Genomic DNA, 21672 nt, shown 5'->3' on the forward strand with positions numbered 1-21672 from the left:
TCAAATCAACGGTGCACGGGAAGCGCCTTTTCCCCATTGTCGGTAGCAAACGTATCACGCCCGTGGCCTCTTCCAACCACATGGACCACCGGAGCGCTGCCGGTCTGACCAATCTGACAAATCTTCAATTGCCACCGGAGCGCCGCCAATTTGACAAATCTTCAATTGCCACCGGAGCGCCGCGTTGTGAGTCCGTCAAGGGGGGGTAACCCAATTGCGATCATGTTGTGCAAAATATAAGGATGGTGCATGTGGAAGGAAAGCAAGGAAAGAGGGGTCACCATGAACACACTCCCGACCGCCGCTCCGTCAATCTACTATTCTTCTTCTTCCTTGCACCGTAGCCACTACCACACCACCCTTCTACCCCCTCTGCATTCTCTGCAGACCTTGCCTTCTTCACTCCTCAAATTGCTTGCCCTTCCTCCCCCCCCCATCGCCCACTCCCTTGCTCCAGCCCGCCGTTCCATGGCTTCCGCCGCTGCTAGCCACACCCCGCTCGACACTTCGCCCCCCTTTGGTGTGCTCTTCGTATGCTTGGGTGAGCTTCCCTATGATAACTTTGTTTGCGCTCGACTCATGGCTCGGCAATCGCACTTTACTATCATCAGCCGCTGTTCCCAATTCTGAATAGGGAAGCATCGCAACCTTCTCACGCTCTCCAATCTCCAAGTGCAAAAGTAAAAATACAGTAGATGGAACAGGCAACAAACCTCCATATATATCAAGAGACTGCAGCAAATTCTCGTGCCTTGCTGAAGGCTTGAGTGGATGACGGGATCTTGGAGGCCGGGCCTATTATCAGTCCTTCTAAAACAACCCTGCAGAAGGGGAAAACAACCTAGCAATGTGGTTGAATCTACACAGCCCCACTTGGGCATGTGCTGGAGAGCTACATGCACAACCACCTGTGAGAGACATAGCGAGAGCGTGCTATGGTGATCCTTTGTGGCAGCAGCTAGAGTTGCATTGAGATTGCCAAAACCCCGGTATTTCATGCTTCAACAAAGCAAACGACGTTTAGTGTCATTTCATCAGGAGGTTGATTAAGACGAGCCGGTCAAGCTTGTCTACTACACGACTACATAAAAAAGCCCGTGACATGTTCACAAAGGACTTCGAGGACAGCAACTGAAGCATCTCGTACGATGCATGGCCGTGGGTCACAACCCCTCGAATTAGGCAATGCCATATCTCTAGTAGTAGGAGGCTGCTTCCTTTTAAATAAGAGCGACTGTTGGATGCTTCTTTGCTGAGCCACAAAATTGCCTCTAACTCTCGTAAGGAGCATTTTTATTGTAGACTGTATGGAATCCCACTTTCCACCCTAGTCTGAATCACAGAAAGCACCAGGTTGGGAGCCGGTCTGATTAGTGTTATCTCATCACCACATGTCTGAGGCACATGAGTATCTCAACCTGGCCCTCTACTGACTTACTCTTGGCTTGGATGGAAACTGATGTAGGAATCCAACCAGTTGACATGTAACCTTGCTTGGTAACACCACTGCAATTCATTCCTCTTCCCTATGTCTACAATGTGTTGAATAATGCTATATGAATATGATAAATTCTAGTCTTATGAAGTATATATATATATATATATATATATATACTTCATAAGACTAGAATTTATCATATATTGTTTACTTAACAACGGGTTTTGCTTCGACTCTTCCTTGGGCTAGTCTCTATCTTTTTTCTTCTGGTGTGCCTGCAAGCCTTCACATAGTGACTATGCTTGTCATAGCAGAAACATTTCTTCATGTTCTTCTTTATTGAAAATATGTCCATATGGCCTTGGTGTGGTCCTAACCCCCTCATGGCATAAATATGGGCATTGTGGATATGGAAGGGTAATTGGAGGCCCTTGGCGCGTGATGACACGTGGATATCAGGGAAATGTAGTAAAGGTGACATCAAGACATCCTTGGATATAATAAGGTGATGAGCCCTTGTCGGCTTTTGGTTGGATTTGGGAGAGGCTCTGCATGGCTATGGGACGAGGAGTGGGACCCCCGTACCCGGTGCATTCTATGGCTGCCATGTGGTAGCATCTGTGGGTTTTCGGACATGTTATGAAAGCAGGGGACGGCCCTGCGGATTGTGCAATGACATGTGGCAACTGCATGGCATTTGTAACTTGTTGTCTAAGGCGGTGCACACTATGTGCGTTGTGGTCTGGTCTCCGGTGGACTCTTCAACTATGCGTGAGAGATGTGGTGCCCCGCGCGCACTATGGTTGTGGGGATGTGTCTGTGGTCTAGTCTCTGGTGGATTGTTCAACTACACGTGCGCGGGATGTGGTGCCCCGCATGCACTATGATTGCGGGTACGTGTCTTCTCCGACAAGCGGCTGCTACTATGAAAGGTGGCGGCTTGCGTGAGAATTGATGACCCGCATTAGCGTTAATGAATGACTCGTGAATTGGACAGCATTTAATTGGTCAACCGTGCCCTGTGTGGGTGGTGGTTGTGTTTGTTTGTCCGTGCCATGTTTGGGTGGTTGGAATTGAAGGATGGTTTGGCTCTATGTGGGTGGCCAACGATACTTTGCCGGCCAGTTTTCTCTCTCTCGTGGTATTAGGCCCATGGGAGGTGTTGGAAATATGGGCCTATGGCCTTGGTGTGGTCCCCTCGTGGCATAAATATGGGCATTGTGGATTCCCTCTTCAGGGATGGTTTCGGACTCCTATCTAGTCTCTCGTCCTACCCAAATCAGAGATGCTTGGCGGCCTTCATCCATGAGATTGTCCAACACAGGGAGCGGTTGCTTAGGGGATGTAGGTGAGATCAGCGGTTGCTCACAAGTGAGTTGCTTTGTAAAGTTAGATGTTGTTGTGCTGCTCACAATATTTTTGAAGGTGTGTAAGCATGTTCAAGAGGAGGCATAGCTAGTGCATTGGTGGCCAATTTCTAACCAATTGCTGCCAACTTGTCCTGAACACTTTGTGATGTGTTCATGCACCGAGTAAATCTCATTGTATGATTTAAAAGTTGACCAATTGTATTGAGTTACTTGTCTCTTGTGTGCCCTTCAAGTCCATGATTTGATGGCTATCTCTACAAATTGAAATTGAGGGATGATCGAGTCCATTGCCATCTCAATCATGCAAGAAAGGGCTTCAGCATCTTTTTCTTCCCATTATTAGATTTTGTTGGAGTTGCAAGTGTCACATCTTTAGAGTAGTTGGTGCCATCCAACTTATCTTGCTGAACGAAGACGTCAAACAAATCATGGGGATTTTGATCCATCTTAGACAAATGCACAAATATATGAGTTCTGAAAATTCACTTGCTGTGAATGAAACTGCACCAATAAAATTTAATGCTTCACAAGCCAATGCTTGGGCAAAGACTGCACAATCTGGTTGAGAGCTGACGAAATGCCCCAAATTTCTGAGGCCAACAGATACTTCAAATGGAAGCGAAAATGAGGCAAAGCTGAGCCGGAAGGCCGAAACCTGTAAAGCAGCCAAAAATAGTAGTAACTTTCTCCAAAACAACTCGAGTGTAGGTCATCTTCTCCTTGTTCTAGTGATGCCCTATGGGCCCTGGTATGTGCCTTGTAGGCATAGTTATAGGCACTTAGTGTATTTTGTGCCTTTTATGCCACATAGGACACTTAGTCCTATGTGACACCTAGGACACTTAGTCGTAGGGTCTACCTACAAGTACTATATACTTTTCTTTTCATTCCACTCTAGTTGACGTGACGGCTGATATCCTTTGACTCTTGTACCTTGTACTTGCTCTCTCGTTTATCGATCCTACAGTGGTATCAGAGCGGACATTACTCACTCCCCCAGCCTTCTCCAGCCTCCCTGAGCCCCTCCATTGCTCTTTGGGAGCTAGTCACTTGCTGGTCGACTGTTTCAACAGCTCGTTTTTGGGATTGTGAGCAGTTCTAGGGACTTCCAAGAGCTTTTCATCGCGGTATCTTGGCTTCTCCAGCTTTCACTTGATAGGCGACTTCATAGGCGGCTGTTTACAGCACTGTGCAGATCTCCATCAGCTGGCTTATGCCTTGTACGGCTGTCTTTTCACCTCGGGCCACTTCTACAGCAAGCGTATGCAGATTGCGACCTGTCTAGTGCACTCTCCAGGGACCTCCAGCAGATACATCTTCAGTTCGAAGCCTTTTGAGGCAGTTCCAGCCACCCTGTAGCTGCTCCTTCACCTTGACTTGCTGCTGCTGCCTTGCTGGAGACTCCTAGGTACCTCTTCTGGCTAGGCGACTAGCTGGATACACTTTTCCAGCTCGCAATCTGCACAAGGCTCTATTTCGAGGCACCTCCAAGTGGCGAATGCTCATCTACAGCAGGTGCCTACTCCATGCGAGTTATCCAGGAGCCTCTCTAGGGTTGTCCAGTCTGTTCTCAACAGAATCCGCTCAGTTTCAGCCCTAGAGAGGCTCCTGGATAACTCGCATGGAGTAGGCACCTGCTGTAGATGAGCATTCGCCACTTGGAGGTGCCTCGAAATAGAGCCTTGTGCAGATTGCTGAACCTACTGCATTTTGACAGTATTCGACTGTCAAACCCTAATTTCCAATAGGAAAATTCAGGGCTTTTGACATCTGGACCTTCAACCTGTCAATACAACACCTTGGACAAGGTTGACAACTGAAATCATTCCAAAAATTGAAGTTTTCAGTCAATTTCAGGTTCAGGACTGTCACATTGTGCCATGTCATCACTTAGGTCAACAAAATTTGGGGCTTTTGTGTTGGAAGCTCAATTTCAGCTGGTAACCCTGTTTCTATACCTTGCTGCACATATTTTCAGTCTATTTGCTCTCTCCATTTCATCATCTGAGCAAAAAAAAAGGGACCGTGTTGCCTTGAGACCCATTTCAGTCTCCTAGAAATATCTGTTGTTAGCTCACAGGTGTTTGGGACAGTAAATCATATTTTTGCAGTTTAAAGCCTTGAGGCTATACTTTGGTCACTTTTTCAGTGCATTTCTATCAGTAGTATTTACAATGGCTGGGAACAATCACGACTTATTTGGCATTCTTCGTGAAGACGATAAGTTGGATGGGACCACCTATCCGATGTGGTCCTATCTAATGAAACATCTTCTTTTTGCAAGGCACTTTTGGAATATTGTTTCTGGGGTTGATCTAAGGCCAGCCAATGATACAGTGGTTGCCTCTACTACTGGTCCCTCTGCAAAGGGTACTACTCCTGATGCCTTATCTTCTAGCACCCCTGCTGTTGCTCCCCCAACACAGGAACAATGAAGATGGGATGCCAGAGATGCAAATGCACATTCCTGTATTGCTTTATCATGCAAGAGAATCATTATTCCACACATCCGATCTTGCAGGACAGCAAAGGATGCTTGGGATAAATTGGCTTCTCTTTATCAGATTCGCAATGAGGCACGTGTTGCATATTTAAGAAGGCAATTGCAGGAAGTCAGTATGAATGAAGGTGACTCTATGGATGCATACCTGACAAAGGTCAAGGATCTCATGGAACAACTTGCCAATATTGATGAGGTGGTTCCAAATTCTCAGCTTGTCAGTACCACATTGAATGGATTGCCAGATACATATAAAGGGTTTGCTACAACCCTTCGATTAGTGGCCATGGGTAGTCCAGACCACTACTCTTTTGATCAGCTAGTCACTTTGCTTTTGCAGGAAGAGCAAAGTCAAATAGACAAGCTATTATTCCTGATCATGCATTTGCTTCACAGCAGACAGGAAGAGGCAAGGCTTCCAAGCCTATGGGCAAGCCTAAATCTGCGCATAGCAGTGGCAATTCCTCCAATGCATCTAAAAATACAGTAGATAAGTCAAAGAAGAAAAGATGCAACTATTGTCGCAAGCTTGGACATGACATTTCAGAATGTAGGAAGCGCATTGCTTCGGAGAAAAAGAAAGCAGGATTGACAGTTAATGCCTCACATGCAATTGAATCCCACGACCGAGCAGATGCTTCACATGCACATGCTCTCCATGATGATTGGGCATGGGCTGTCCATTGTTCATTTGATCCCTCCCAAGTTGACGCACTTTTACTGCTAATGATGCTCAGTCTTGGTATTTTGATAGTGGTGCTTCCAAGCACGTCACCTCTTGCAAACAGTTGTTTCATTCCTTAGCTAATGCACCTCGAGGAGGGACTGTCACATGTGCTAATAATGCTTCCTATGCTGTAAAAGGAATTGGAGATGTGCAACTCACATCCATTTCAAGCCATCCTGTCACTTTGACAAATGTTCTTTTTGTGCCTGGAATTGAAGCCAACTTGATTTCAATTTCAGCAATTGCCACTTCAGGTTTCAGAGTGATTTTTGATGGATACAGATGCCTAGTTTATGATCTTCATGATGACAATGCCATAGTTCTCATTGGCACTTTGAAAAAGGGCCTTTATCACCTTGATGATCACTCAGCTGCACTCTCTATTGAAGCATTTGTTATTTCAGATTCACAGCTTGCTGAAACTCATCTTTGGCATGAGAGAATGGGTCATCTCAATTATAGAGCTCTTGCCAAGCTACATTCACAGGACATGGCAAATGATGTACCTCAAATTCACACAGTTTCCAAACATGTGTGTGAGGGTTGTCTTTTGGGTAAGATGCATCGGTTTCCTTTTCAAAAAAATTGCCCAAAACTCTCACAAAGGAAATTGCAGCTAGTGCACAGTGATGTCTGTGGGCCAATGAGGACAAATGCCATTGGGGGGTACAAATATTTCATGATTCTCATTGATGACTTCACAAGATATTGCTGAGTATATGCTTTAAAATCCAAATCCGAAGTGCTCTCATGCTTTCAGAGGTGGCTGAATATGGTTGAGAATGAATCAGGATGCAAGCTTGTCACTCTCAACACAAATAGGGGGAGAGAGTATATGTCAAAGGAGTTTGATGCATTTTTATATTCACGGGGCATTGTTCACTCATGCACTACTCCTTACACTCCTCAGCATAATCCTGTTCCTGAAAGGAAGAACAGGTCCACTATGGAGATGGCCAGATGCATGCTTAATGCCAAGTCCTTGCCCAATAAATTTTGGCTTGATGCAGTGATGTGTGCCAACTATGTGCTAAATAGATCACCTACAAGGGCATTGAAGACTGTTACACCTTATGAAGCATGGAAAGGCAGGAAGCCTTCACTTTCACACATGAGAGTTTTTGAGTCTCTTGCATATGTTCATGTACCATCTCAGCTGAGACATAAGCTTGATGACAAGGCAATCAAATGCATATTTATTGGTTATAGCCAGGAGAGCAGAGGGTATAGGTTATACCAACCAAATACTAGGAAGATTATTGTCAGTAGAGATGTAATCTTTGCTGAACATTCGGCTTGTTCTCTTGTGGACTGCAAAGCTAAGCCAAAAGTTGACATGTTTGATGCCTTTGACTCTTGGTTACCTCTTCCTTCCTCAAAAGGGGACTTTGACCAGCAACATGAGCCTCCTGCAGGCCCTCCAACAAGCAATGATCAGCCAGTACCCCATGCTGATTTGCAGGTTTCTCTTCTAGCACAATATGATTCCTCTATTCATGATGCAGTGATTGAAGAAAGAGCTGTCAATAGACAGCAAAGGCAAGTTCCCAGATGGCTTCTTGATACATTGAGGGACAACAAACAAGATCAGCCTTTTGCTGCCCGGACAAGATCTGGGAATAGACAGATGCATAGTCACTTTCTTGAGTTTGCACTCCTTGCTACAGCTTGCAATGAAGAGCCTTTGCGTCATAAAGATGCTTTTGATAGCAAAGAGTGGATGGATGCAATGAAACCTGAGTTACAATCCATTGCCAAAAATGACACATGGGAATTAGTAGATCTCCCTCCCAGCAAGCATGCCATTGGTACCCGGTGGGTTTACAAATTAAAAAGGAAATCTAATGGCAGTATAGATCGACACAAAGACCGTCTTGTTGCAAAAGGGTATGCCCAACAACAAGGCATTGACTTTGAAGAGACATTTGCTCCCACATCCAGGATTACTACCATTAGATGTGTCATTGCCATTGCAGCCCATCATCATGGCAAGTGCACCAGCTTGACATCAAAACTGCTTTTCTTCATGGGGATCTGCAGGAAGAAGTTTATGTAACACAACCTCCTAGCTTTGAGGTTGTTAATTCTGAGAACAAGGTATGCAGGCTTAGAAAAGCCCTTTATGGTTTTAAGCAGACACCCAGGGCATGGTATGCCAAAATTCATGCACACTTACTATCCCTTGGTTTTCAAAATAGCCCCACAGAACCCACTCTTTATGTCCATGGGAGTGGATCTGATTTTTTAGTGCTGATTTTATATGTGGATGATATGCTCATCACGGGCCCAGATACTCAGCATATTGCAGCTTTCAAGGTTGATTTGCGGCAGGTTTTTGAAATGTCAGACATGGGACAGCTCCACTATTATTTGGGCATTCAGTTTGCTCATGTTGAGGGGGGTATCATGATGTCACAGTCCAAGTATATTGGACAGCTCCTTGATCGTTTTGAGTACGAGGATTGCAAGCCAATCTCTACTCCAGTGGACCCTGGCTTCAAATTTTCAGCTCATGATGGGAGCCCACCATGTGATATCACTCTTTACCAGCAGGTTGTTGGATGTCTCATTTACTTATGTCACACCAGACCTGACTTACAATATGCAGTATCTCAGCTCAGCAGATTCATGCACATGCCCAATTCATAGCATTGGCAGGCAGTGAAGAGAGTTTTCAGATATCTCAGAGGCACTAAGGATTTAGCTCTCTTCTATGGTGATCAGGGTTCACTTACCATGCATGCTTACACGAATAGTGACTGGGCAGGTTGTTCTGACACCAGAGTGTCACATACCGGCAATTGTTTTTTACTTGGCAATTCATGTATCTCTTGGCTTAGCAAGAAGCAACCAACAAGTTGCCACATCTGAGTACAGGGCAGCCTTCACCACTACAGTAGAGTGTGTCTGGCTTTGACAGTTACTTACAGATCTTGGTATTTGCCAGACATCCTCCACTATGGTCTACACTGTTCACTATCATTATGTTTGAGAGCGGTTGTCAACAGGAGACATAGAGTTGTCCTATCTTCCCAGAGAGGACAACATAGCAGATATGTTTACAAAGGCACTTCCTCGTCCCAAGTTCGAAGTCTTCCGACAGGCTTTACACTTGGTTCCCTTTGTTACATGATCTGACATACCTTGTACATTCATAGGTGGCTATATCCTTTTGGATGAACATGTGCCACCATGACCAGAAAATACCAGGTATTCTGAGACGTTTCCAGAATACTTCAGCCCATACCATGGAGGGGGGTTTGTAGGCCATCTTCTCCCTGTTCTAGTGATGCCCTATGGGCCCTGGTATGTGCCTTGTAGGCATAGTTATAGGCACTTAGTGTATTTTGTGCCTTTTATGCCACATAGGACACTTAGTCCTATGTGACACCTAGGACACTTAGTCCTAGGGTCTACCTACAAGTACTATGTACTTTTCTTTTCATTCTACTCTAGTTGACGTGACGGTTGATATCCTTCGACTCTTGTACCTTGTACTTGCTCTCTCGTTTATCGATCCTACATCTAGAAGAGGTTGAGACTGTCCAGGATAGTAGTAGATGTGATTTTCAGATTAGGGTTTGCTGCAGGAACTTCAAAATAGGAGACAGCCTGTTTCTTCCATTTTTGGCCGTTGGTCTTGCCATAGTTTCTGTAGCATGTTCTGCATGATCTTCTTCTCCATCCTCTGGGATATTGGCAGCTGGTATTTCCCACGGTTCATCCATTTTGCCCCTTCTTTGTGCCACCATATGGTTCTTGTGGCCTCCATGTCCTTGCATTGGGATCCAGCTTGCATCCATCGTTTTGAGCTTATTGAGGTAGGCCATGTGCTCGCGTAATGCCTCCCACTCAAGACGTAGCATCCAAGTCTCTGCATGCAAGACCGGGTATGGAGTTTGGGCCTTAACCCTCAGCTCACTGATGAGAAAACGTTTGTGGATGGTCTCTATCCTTTTCCAATATGCCTTGGATAGTCCGGGTGCCCAGGCTGGGCAACCGTAGAGCACTACCGTTGATACGAGCATATAGTACAAAAACTTTCTCATTTCCTAGTCCCATAGATGTGCCTTCTTGCATTTATTTTGAAAACTGTATAATGCCTTCAACCCTCTCATAACTCTTTCTAGGCACTCATTCCACCTGTAGTTGTTCCCAAACTCAAGTCGGGGTGGTTGCTTCCAAGGGTTCGCCTTCAAAGATGAAGGCCATCTACTTGTTTTATATCCAGATTGCCATGACTTTTGTTTTGGCAATGTTTACTTGCATTCCGAAGAGAGAGAGAGAGAGAGAGAGAGAGAGAGAGAGAGAGATTAATGTCCTCGGGAGGCCTCACGAGCCTATGGGACAAAATATACTAAGCGAAAGAAGCTCATACAGTGAGATCCGCTGCGCCTCAACTGATGTCAAATGGCCTAAGGCTCGCTCATGTGTGAGGTGGGCTCTCATCTCTCTGTACTCATCGTCGAACCAAGAGTTTTAAGGCATCTTCTTCGCCAGGACATCTGCAGATCGAGTATGTGGGGAAAGATCTAGTGGTAGCATCCTGTACCACAGAGACAAGGGTGTCTGTGTGGCCGAGGTCTACCTCATCTCCAAGTAGGGCCAGGAGCTCCTGGGCCAAGTGGCTTACATAAACCGGATCAAGAGCACGGTCAGAGTGGATCTGAACCTGAGCGGGCATGGGAGGGACCCTCCTAGTGACATGCATAGTAGTAGAAACTCGAAAGGCTAGGTATGAGTGGTTAGCGCCAAGTGGGAGGAGAGGCACAGTAAAGTCGTGTATTCGTGAGGCAAAGGATAAGGGGCCTATTAGATAGTCTACTGTACTGGTCCCCCCGTCATGTGGGAAGCAATGAGCCTGCTAGATGATGGCCATCTCTAGAGACCATTGTATGTAATCGTGTACCCAACTCCAATAGATGCCGTCCATACCCTGTCACGTGTAGTGCATTTGTTGAGTGCCTCACTATCCCAAGCTCTGCGGCATCTAGCTTTGGTACTATGAGGGAATCAGATGCGAAGTAAAGTAGCCCAATTGTCTATCACTCATGCATGCATTGAAGTCACCAAGGAGGGTATCTCTCTGCCAGGAGAACTCCGTGATGTCGTCATGTATCGTCTCATATGGACTGCGCCCCTCTATGGTGACCTCACGTGCATAGGATGGTGTGTCTAGGACATCGTGATGAAGATCGGTCATGCCTCTGGTAGCTGAACTCGTATCCACATATGTCGTGCATGCGCCTCTCTCTATACCTTAGATATGAGTGGTCTCAAGTGTAATTTGAAAAGGACAGCCACGTCCCTAGAGCCTTGTATCCCACTACCTCACCTCAATTCTCTACTCCCATGCGTATCCTATCACTACGGGCAGCCCTCTCTGTGGGGTCTCATGTGTCTCGGTATAGAAGATCATGTCTCTATCAGTGTATGTCTCCAAGAACCCTCCCTGATCGGACTAGAGGGTAAAATTACAATTCCACACTTCCATTCTTAGTCCACTTTGTGCACTCATTCCATGGGCCTGACACCGTCACAACTCCCCATCTTCCTTCTCTTCCCTATCTCTCCTCTCGGATGATCACCTTACTATCCTTGTATGCAGCCCATTTCCCTTCTTCTGTTGCTGCCATCACGCGTACCATATCCTCCCTCAAGTGTTCTTGCTGTAGGAGAGAGGTTGTCATCCAAATAAATCTTAGTTCCCTTCAAGGTTGCCCTCATGTTCACGAGCCTTACTGGTACATCTGGCTTGCCTACCCTCCAAGCTGTCTCACAAGTGAGATTGACCCCCATTATAGTGAACAAGACCTTGGTATCCGCCATTGGAGTGTCTCCCATTGGTAGACCTCTTACCAAGACATTTAGTGCCTCGCTGGCCCTTCTCTTTTCCTGCTCCAAAGCTTCAGAGAGAAACTCTTTCTTTGGGGCTGTTGTGCCTTTTTTAACCACATCTTTCCACTCCATCATCTTTGCCTCTCCCTTGCTGATTTGTTGTTTGAGTTTAGTATGTGCCTTGCATTGTTGCTTGCATAGCTGCAATATCCTTCTTGAGAATGGCATTCTCTGTTTTAAGCTCTTCCATGTCTTGCAAGTCCCCTCTGGAGTCACCTTCATGTCCTCAGTTGCTGCACTTCAATCCCCAAAGCATGTACCTTGTCTTGGAGTTTGGTTCTCTTAGATATCCATTCAGCTTTCCCCCTCTTCCATTCATCTCTTTTGGCCTTTTTCTTTCTCCATTCCTTTTGTATTTTCCCTCCATGTTTCTTCACTTCGGCGCCTTCTCAGTAAGGAGGGCTCAAGGCATACCTTGTGGAGGCTGGTGAGGACATTAGATGTGGCATTATGAGTTGTCCCTACTGAGTAAGCTGTCATGGCATTTTCCAGTACTTGTTTCCCCCAAATATCAAAGGATGATCTGCAGTATGAAGGGGGACCTGAGGGAGGCCACGTGAACAGAGAAAGAGAGGATGAGGTGGCTGTGATGTGGGCAGCAATGTAGGCTGCCACATGAGCAGCATCTAAAGGCTCATGCAGGGCTGCTGACAGGTTCAAAGTGGTGGCTAGAAGAGCCCACATGTAGGGCTGCAGATGAGGCTTTGAATTAGGCATTATATAGGCCATCAAAGAAATCTGCTAGTCGTCAGACTGCAGGTACAGGTTGGGCCTACTTGAGCTGGTCGGCTGTACAGTCAGCAGCAGGGTCGGCAGGCAGCTGTACAACAGTCAGCAAGAGCAGGGGTCTGGTTGGTCTGTTTTACAGACTGGTTGGCCAGATCTGGGGGTTATCTAGCCTTATATGAAGGCCCCCATTGGGGGGGTCTTAGCAGTTTGCTACTGCCTTACCTTTGGCTGCAGAGTAGTGCACTGTGCAGCAAGGAGGTCTAGGGATCCACTCATTAAACACCCTCTTTGGCAGCAGATCTTCAGCATGAAGAAGAGCTGCAAGGAGAGGCATAGGAGTAGCATTTTGGCATTCTACTGAAGCTGCATTGGTGCACACATACTGACGTATGTAGGTGTTCTACAGAGGTAGGCAGTAACGGAGGTGCCTACAGTCTACATCTAGGCAGCACACAGGCTTCTAGATGGTGGTAGTGAGCACACCAGTTTTTAATATTAGGTATGCCTATTCTGTGCAGTCTATTCTTCATGGTTTGGTTGTTCTACGCCAATGTACATGATCTAAGTATGTGTTTGTGATTTACGGAAGTACTACTTTTGTGCACAAGAGATGCAGTATGAGGTTTGTTTATGCATTCATGTGACCCCAGGGTTAAAATCTTATTCTGTGGGGAGTTAATTACAGCAAGCAGCTCTCTATTATTTTTTGGCATGGAGCTACTAAGTTAAAGTCGACAGTATCGGAGCCCCAAGGGAAACTCACAAGCGTGTTGCTTCTGGGAGTAGAAAATCTTTGCTTGGAAGAAGGTGATCTCAACTCAGAATTGCAGAATTCGACAGTATCTAAGACAGGTCCCTTTGTGAGAAGGAAGGTGACCTGGACTCAGACAAGTGAGCCTCTGATTGCAGAGTTTGTATCAATTGTATTTTTGGTGCCATGCTTAGTTCTCCTTAGGCTAGCTGGTACACTTATCTAAAGCATGGCCCCTTTTCCACCATGTGGAGGATACCTCCACCCACTTGGCACTGATCATGCATGTCCTAATCCTTCCAGCTTGACTATAGTTTGCCATGGTCACCTAGCAACACATCAAAGCTCAACCAAAACATTAGACTTATCCTTTAATAAAGTCGTTTGATTAACAAATCAAATCATCATCAATCGTTTTAATAAGGTTCCATTGCCAATTAATTACATTAAGATTTCTTTCGAGAATTCCCATCATGCAATATCCCTTTTTTGTTTGGAAAAGCAATACATATGGCAGATCAAAAGAACAAATTCCTGGGCCTAAAGTGCTTGATTTTATGCACTAATGGCACTTAGGAACACTCAAGAAACTGGGAAAGGCTGATGCTTGCCTCAGCCCAATTCCAACTCCAAGAAACCTAAAGTAAAACCAGCAATGTGCACCGGACCCTGGAAAACTTTAAAATGAAAATGCATCTGTAAAATTTTCTAAACGCTCACAATGTTTGCAAAAGTATCTCCAAACATTTGGCAACCATGCTACCCTTTAGTCCCCTCTTGTTGCAGTCACATGCCCTTTAATGCCTTCTTGTTGCTACTTTAGTTACCTGTCCTAGGTTTTGCAAAGACAAATCTGTGAACTTAGCCAGAGGAGTTACCCCCTGAGAGACCAGAAGACCACTATGTCGAGCTTATTCCTGGCAATGAGCCACCTAATACCCTTATAGAGTCAGTGCAACTCAGCGAGAAGAAATCATGGCTCAAGTATAGGACTTGTTGTCCAAAGGGCTGATTCAGCCCAGTTCCTCTCCATTTTGTTCTCCTGTACTTCTTGTACAGAAGAAAGATGGTTCATTTTGTATGTGGGTTGACTATTGTGCACTAAAGAAGATGACCATCAAGAATAGATTCCCAATTCTGTGCATCGATGATACACTGGACAAGCTCAATGGAGCCTTAATTTTCAGCAGGATATATTTGAAGAGTGGTTATCAGCAAGTCAGAATATAGCCACAGGATGTGCACAAGGCAATGTTTCGCACTATATTTGGGCTGTATGAGTATTTGGTGACGCCTTTCGGGTTAACAAATGCCCTGGCTACCTTTAAGAGAATGATGGGTCGTATCTTCCATTCTTATAGATAGTTCACATGTACCTTCTTCGATGGCATAATCGTCTTCTCAAAGTCTGAAGAAGAGCATAAAGAGCATCTTGCTACTATTTTCCAAGAGCTGCGAAATCATCACTCTACGCAAACAACAAGAGAAGTGAAATTTTCTTGGAAGAGATCCACTACTTGGGACATATAATTTTCAAGGATGGAATACGTATGGATCCGGCGAAGGTCCAAGCCATCTAAGAATGGCCCGAGCTGAAAATTGTGCATGAAGTTCATAGTTCATGGGCCTCTGTTCATACCACAGAAGGTTTATCAAGTATTTTGATTCTATTACCGCTCCACTTCATGGGTATTCCATAGAAGAAAGCATTCACTACACTCAAAGAGAAGCTAACTACAGAGCTAATTCTGATAGTTCTTGATGTGTATCAGCCTTTTGATGTAGATAGTGATGCTTGTGGAGCGTTGTTGGGGCTGTGTTGCATCAGAATGGTCATGTAGTGGCTTATGAAAGCCGGAGACTACGGGATGCCGAGAGATAGTTGGGAATGTATGAAAAAGAATTGCTAGCAAGCTGTGATTCATGCCATTAATACATGGAAACACTAACATTGGGTGCAGACTTTACTATAAAGACTAACCACCAAAGTCTGAGATGCTTCTTGACTCAGACTAAGCTCTTAGAGAAGACGAAATGAGCAAACATGCTGTCAATGAATCATTTTCAGGTTGTCCATACTCCGGTAGCACAAAATAGAGTGGCTAATGCCTTGTCTCGAAGACCCCATGTCAATAATGTGACAATTGTTTATTATAGGGATCTCGAAGACATGAGGGAGCAGTATGCCACTGATGTAGACTCTGGTGAAATATTGCAGCAAATGCAGGAGGGGAAGTCTTCAAGTCAGTATTCCCCAAAAGACGGATATTCCATAAAGGATGATTGCTTATGCAACACCCCAGATATGAGACAAGATTCTGGAGGAATGCCATGCACCTCCATATGCTGGGCATAGAGGAATTGCAGCTACCACTTAGGCTTTAGAGAGGTATTTTTATTGGCCAATTATGCGAAAAGATATACCCCAGTTTGTTACAAAATGCCTCACTTGTCAAATGGTCAAATATGACGTGCGGAAGGCACTTGGCCTACTTATGCCTCTTCCCGTGCCACGGGCACCATGGGAAAGTATCGCAATGGACTTCATTTTTTATTTGCCAAGATCAAAATCAGGGAATGATGGGATTTGGACTATCATTGATAGATTTAGCAAGCAGGCTCATTTCATTCCAGTATGCAAGACTATAAAGGCAGACCATATGGCCAAGGTTTTATGGCACAGATCTTTAAGCATCATGGAATGCCAATGTCCATTGTCAACGACCGAGACCCTAGAATGACCAGCCTATTCTAGAGAGTCTTATTTGATTATATGGGGATGAATCTGAATTTTTATTCTTTCGATCCCTAGACAGATGGTGAAAGCGAAGTAGCGAATTCAACAGTGTTAGATCTTTTGAAATGCTACGTGGCTGACAAAAAATCAGATTGGAAAAAGTACCTTCCATTAATGGAGTTTGCATATAATAATACTTGTAGTTTAGAGCTCTACAGGGAAAGCCTCCTTTGGTTCATTTATGGAAAGGTGATCTTGCCACCTTTCCTGAGGACAGAGATGAGATTTTTGCAACTGATCAGTATATCCGAGACCTCCTAACAGCTTTCAGCCAAGTTCGGACAGCAATAGAAAGGTCTTAAGAAAAGCATAAGAAGGTCACTGATAAGCATAGGAGACAGTTAGCGAGGGGATTGGTCTCAAGCGAGGGGATTGGTTTGAAGTTCGAAAAAGCCAGGCTTCAAAAGCTTAAGGACAAAGAAAAAGTGTACGCAAAGTTTTCTCTCAGATATTAGGGCCCTTTCAGGGTTGCAGATGAGATTAATGAGGTTGTATATAGATTGGCACTACCAGAGCATTGGAGGATTCCCAATGTCTTTCATGCGAGTCTTCTAAAGAAATATTTAGGCCCGAGCCTCTAGAGCCGATAACAGAAGATCCACCAGAAGTGAATGACCTGAAAGAGATCCTTTACCCAGAGCAGATTGTGTACCATACTGTATGCAAAGGCCCCCCCAGGCAAGGAATTTTACAGATACCTTGTAAAATTCAAGAACTATTTGGCATTGGATGCCAAGTGGATGGTTGAAGACATGTTATTTGATCATCCATAGCTCTTGGATATTTACAAGGAAGCTTTTTAGTTGAGGTCAATTGAATAGAAGCCGAGGGGATCTCACCGAGTTGTAAAGACTCCAAGTCGAAGCTCTAGTTGACCAATTATTTGATCATAATTAAAGAGTTCTTCATTTATTTAATTATGTTCAAAGAGTTATCTTTTATTGATCAAAGTATTGACTACGGTCAAAGATACTTAACTCCGGTTAAGTAAGCCTAACTCCAGTTAGGGAGACTTGGCTTGGGCCAAGAGGGTTAACTACGGTTAACCAAAGCATTACAAAACTGACTTCAGTCAAAGAGTGTTGATTTCGAAAAACGAGACTTGGCTTATGCCAAGAGAGCTGACTACGGTTAACCAAGATATGCCAACTTCGGTTGAGAGACTTGACCATAACTAAGGCGCCTCAACTGTTGGCCAAGCCCTTGATCAAGAGGGTTGACCTTGGTCGACTAGAAAAATTGTTCTATGTCATGTGCACATGTTTGCTTGGTGGGGATGCCCACAGTGACTAGGATTAGTCCAGAGATTATCATTTGCATGCAAAGCGCTACAATTAATGGGTGCCATGGTTGTGCACTTTAGTTAATTGTTGCAAATACTAAGAGGGGTTGAAGACCCATTAATATGGAGCTTGCAAGCATTCAAGAGATCACCCGCGTGGCTGAAGACTTCGAAGGCTCTAGAGTTTTGCCCTTTGAGGCATGTAACTAAGATCTAGTTAGGATTATGACAAGTGGCATATTGCCAAAAGAATGAGCTTGAGAGCTCCTTTGTAAAATCATTCACGTATGGTTTTTTGTAAGCAACTTGAGCACTGAAATGAACTCTTTTACTCATATTTTCTCAAGGAATAAGGGTCTAGCGCGACAAGTTGTCTTGGGCCCTAGTGTGGTTGCACAGAGAGAGAGAGAGAGAGAGAGAGAGTTTATTGAAGTCTTCGGATGACCGATGGGTCTATGAGACTATGAAAATCCTGGTACAAAACAAGCTGTGAGGGTGGAGCTACTAAATGAGCATCCACACCAATGCAAAATGGCAATACTAAGTATAACATAGTCATGTCTATGGTCGACTACATATCAATCTCATCATCATCATCATCATCATCATCAAGACATCAAGGTGGATGAGGCAATGGAGGCATGAAATCGGCGATAGAGTGTTATCGGCTGCTCACGGGTGCAGCCCTGTGACGTCTACTAGTCATAGCTCTGCACCTAACAAGGGCTACAATAACCCCTGTCGGCCAAGCTCCGACTTTGAATAGAGAGGGGATATCCCCAAGTGTAATCTGTGCGTCAACCCTCTATTGGAGTTGTTGAGTCACTGGCTCTGGGTCACAATCATGTCAAGGTCTCATCTTGTGGGGGTCCATGTGATCTGGCAGGAAGAACTCCGTGATAGAGCTATGGGAGGGATCTGCCAAGGAAGAAGTCTGCTCCTGTCTCGTGATCGAAGTATCCTTTTGCGGTGCCTGCCTACCTCATGAATGAAGCCTGCCAAGCAACTCTGGTTTGGATAGGAGAGGAATCAGGACAAAACCCCATAGCTATCTCTGAAGAGGGAGTACAAATCGCATCTCATAGTATACAGGACACCTGAGGATGAAGTGCTTCTCCGTCTCAACCTCCTGCATGTCACATAATGTGCATATGCGCCTCTCCCTGGGTAGGCACTCTGCTCTACCGCTCTCGATACGAAGTCTATGTGAAAAGACCCGGAACTGCCCAATAGAGATCCTCAATGAGTGGGGTAAGTGGATCTGCGTGTATCCTGGTGGGTCAATGAAACCCTCCTCTGTGATATGTAAGCAGTGATCTCTTTAAAAGCTGAGCTTCACTGAAGCTCGCTCAATCCCAGCCAGGTCCGGAATGTGTGTAGCTGTAAGAGATCCTCACAGATTACCTGGTTGACCTCGTGTGACAGGAGGGGAGAAAACATAGCTTCCATATTGTACTGGAAGGGAGGGAGTCTATCATGTGGAGCCCCAGTTGCTCAAACCATCTCTCTGTGCAGGCATATCGGCATCTCTAGTCATGTCCTGCGGAAAGTGCCATGGAGGAGGACAATGCTAGCCATCGTAGTCTGCTGCGCCCAGAAGTGTTATACTCCTTGACTCGGTACAGATACGTGATGACCTAAAATGCAGCATCTGGCTGTAATGGGGATGATCCAAACTCAGCCTGAATGATTTGGTGAGGAACGGATGGCTTACCATGATGAGAACCTACAACCGCTCCACACGAGCCCACTTTATATTCGACAAGTCTATCCCCTAGCAAGGGCTGCCATACATCCCCGCAAGGTGGACCAAGGAGTCAAAAAGCAGCCCCTGGGTCCGTGGATCGTGAAAGTGCGAGTGGAAGCACTGCCTCTCTAACTGGCCAATGAAGTTTATCCCTTGCCCAGGTGGGCCTGCATTGCAGGTCTCATAGTGAAGATGGGCCCAAAGAAGACAACACCAAGATACGTGGATGATGAAACTATCTCAATAGGTGACCCATCAAACATGAACTGCTCCTGGTGCATGACAGCTCAAGATGTATTGAAGATCATAACCTTGGTTTTACCAAGGTTGACCTTCAAATCATGAGACTCACAAAAATCATGTAGTGCGTCAAGGTGTCTCTGGAGCCCCTCTGTTGAAGAAGACAAAAGTGCCACATCATCTACATACAACAATATCCGGATCAGTGTGCCAGCAAGAGAGCATCCATCCCCCCCGGTGTCTGCATCACTGACAGGGTAGGTGATAAAGGACACCCTTGTTTGACCCCTATAGTGCTCATGATCTTGTCTGTCCACCCAGACCCTACTCGGACTCTGCCTGAGACTCTCTCCTAAAGTGCCATGACAGCCCAAATAATCTCATGGTCATAACCCAAATCCTGTAGGCGCCAAAGGAGGCGGGCTCTCGGAATCGTATCAAATGCTTTGCGGAAATCCAGAAAGCAATAGTAAAACCTCTGCTTCCGTGCCCTCGCCTCCTCGATGATACACCTGAGCGTGAGAATGTGATCCATGGTTCCATGGTCATGCCGGAATCCAGCCTGTCCTGTTGCTAAGTCCTCGACACTCTGCAAATCGATTGACCTCGGAATCGAGCATTGATGCATAAATCTTGGACATGACATGTCCAATCATAATGGTCCTGTAATTATCCGGGCTCATGGGATCCCCTGCCTTGTGGATGGGTGAAATAGTGTTAATGATACAGGTGCGTGGAAACCCCAAACAAACAGCTTCATTAAAGAGCTTTGCTAAGATCGGGAACTCAGTGCATAGGCCCCATGATCCTTCGCTCGGCCATTATGAAGTTTCATTATGGCATCCTTCACTCCCCCCTTAGTGAAGAGGGTGCAGGATGATGTGGGGCGTGGCATATGTGAGAGCTCAAGGACTGGCTGATTTGGGATGCCATATAGTATGCGTGCACAGTTATATGAGAGAGAGAGAGCGAGAGAGAGAGAGAGAGAGAGAGAGAGAAAGAAAGAAAGAAATTTTATTAGAGTCTTCGGAAGACTGATGGGTCTATGAGACTGAAAGAAAACCTGATATAAATCACAATAAGGATGGAGCTACTGAAACGAGCATCATCACCCATGTTGAATCCTAAGTCTGATCATACATAATCAAATCAAATACATCTGGATGTAACAATGAAAAGAAAAGGGCTGGAGAGGAGCGGAATCCTCCGTATATCATGTCGCCCTAGCTGGTGCATGGCCAGTGATGGGACGCTGGTGTCCGTCAAGGGGTGTTGTACGTCTCGGTCTCCTGGATGAGGCTCGACGCAAGACCAGATCCATCGTGACTTCCGTGGGACGTATCCCGGGTCTAAACAATGACGTGAGGTCGCCTAGAGTGATCTGTGTGTCCCCTCGATGTCTCGTGTGTCGTGCTGCGGTCGTCGGGTCGGGGTCTCTGTCACGTTTGTGGCTAGAGACTGGACAATCAATGTCACTCGATGGGAAGAACTCTATGATCTTGCTCTCAGAGGTGTCTAATGATGTGGCCAAGCCCCGTCGCCTGAGTAAGTACTCTCTGTGTCGGACCCCCTCATGAATGAAGGCCGCGAGGCATCTCTGATCTGGGTAGGCGATGAATCTGGAAAGGAGCCCAGAGCTGTCTCTGAAGAGGCAGTCGTAGCGACCTCGGAGTGGTAGCGACCTCGGATCACGTAGTACACTGGGCACCTGAAAATAAAATGCTCCTTCGACTCGACCTCTCGACAGTTGCACAATATGCATAAGCGATGCTCCCTAGGAATCCCCTCTACTCTGTCGCTCTCCATGCGGAGGCGGTGTGATGATACCCGAAACTGTCCGATGGAGATCCGTAGTGAGTGAGGCATATGAAGCTCAGTGTACCCCGATGGTGTGATGAATCCCTCCTCCGAAATACGAAGACAGTAATCTCTGTAGAAACTCAGCTTCACTGGAAGCTCCCTCGGCTCCAACCAAGTCCTAATGGTGTGTAGCTGTAGGAGATCCTCACGAATGACCTGGTTGGTGTGTGGCCCAATCGGGATGGTGGGTGGGAGTAACGGAGGGGCATCTAAACTGTACTGAAAAGGAGGTATCCTATCGATGTGGAACCCTAGTCTCACAAACCATCTATGAATCCGTGCATACCAACATCGCTCGTCTCTCTCTGCTGCCAACCTCATGGAGGAATCGAG

General features: G+C 45.7%; 1 protein-coding gene across 2 annotated transcripts in view; it reads left to right on the forward strand.

The window, feature by feature from the left end:
- The first annotated feature begins 252 nt into the window (after positions 1-252).
- The window catches only part of LOC147887721 (uncharacterized), a 58117-nt gene continuing 36697 nt past the window's right edge, over positions 253-21672 (forward strand). For both annotated transcript variants that reach the window (XM_087393624.1, XM_087393625.1), the window contains exon 1: positions 253-541. In XM_087393624.1, the coding sequence (XP_087249750.1) occupies positions 283-541 (259 nt within the window). In that variant the 5' untranslated portion in view covers positions 253-282. The remainder of the gene's footprint in view (positions 542-21672) is intronic.

The sequence above is a fragment of the Dipteris shenzhenensis genome, chromosome 22 (assembly GCF_047967505.1).
Source record: "Dipteris shenzhenensis isolate YYH24624 ecotype China chromosome 22, Dip_SZ_1.0, whole genome shotgun sequence".
Taxonomy (NCBI): domain Eukaryota; kingdom Viridiplantae; phylum Streptophyta; class Polypodiopsida; order Gleicheniales; family Dipteridaceae; genus Dipteris; species Dipteris shenzhenensis.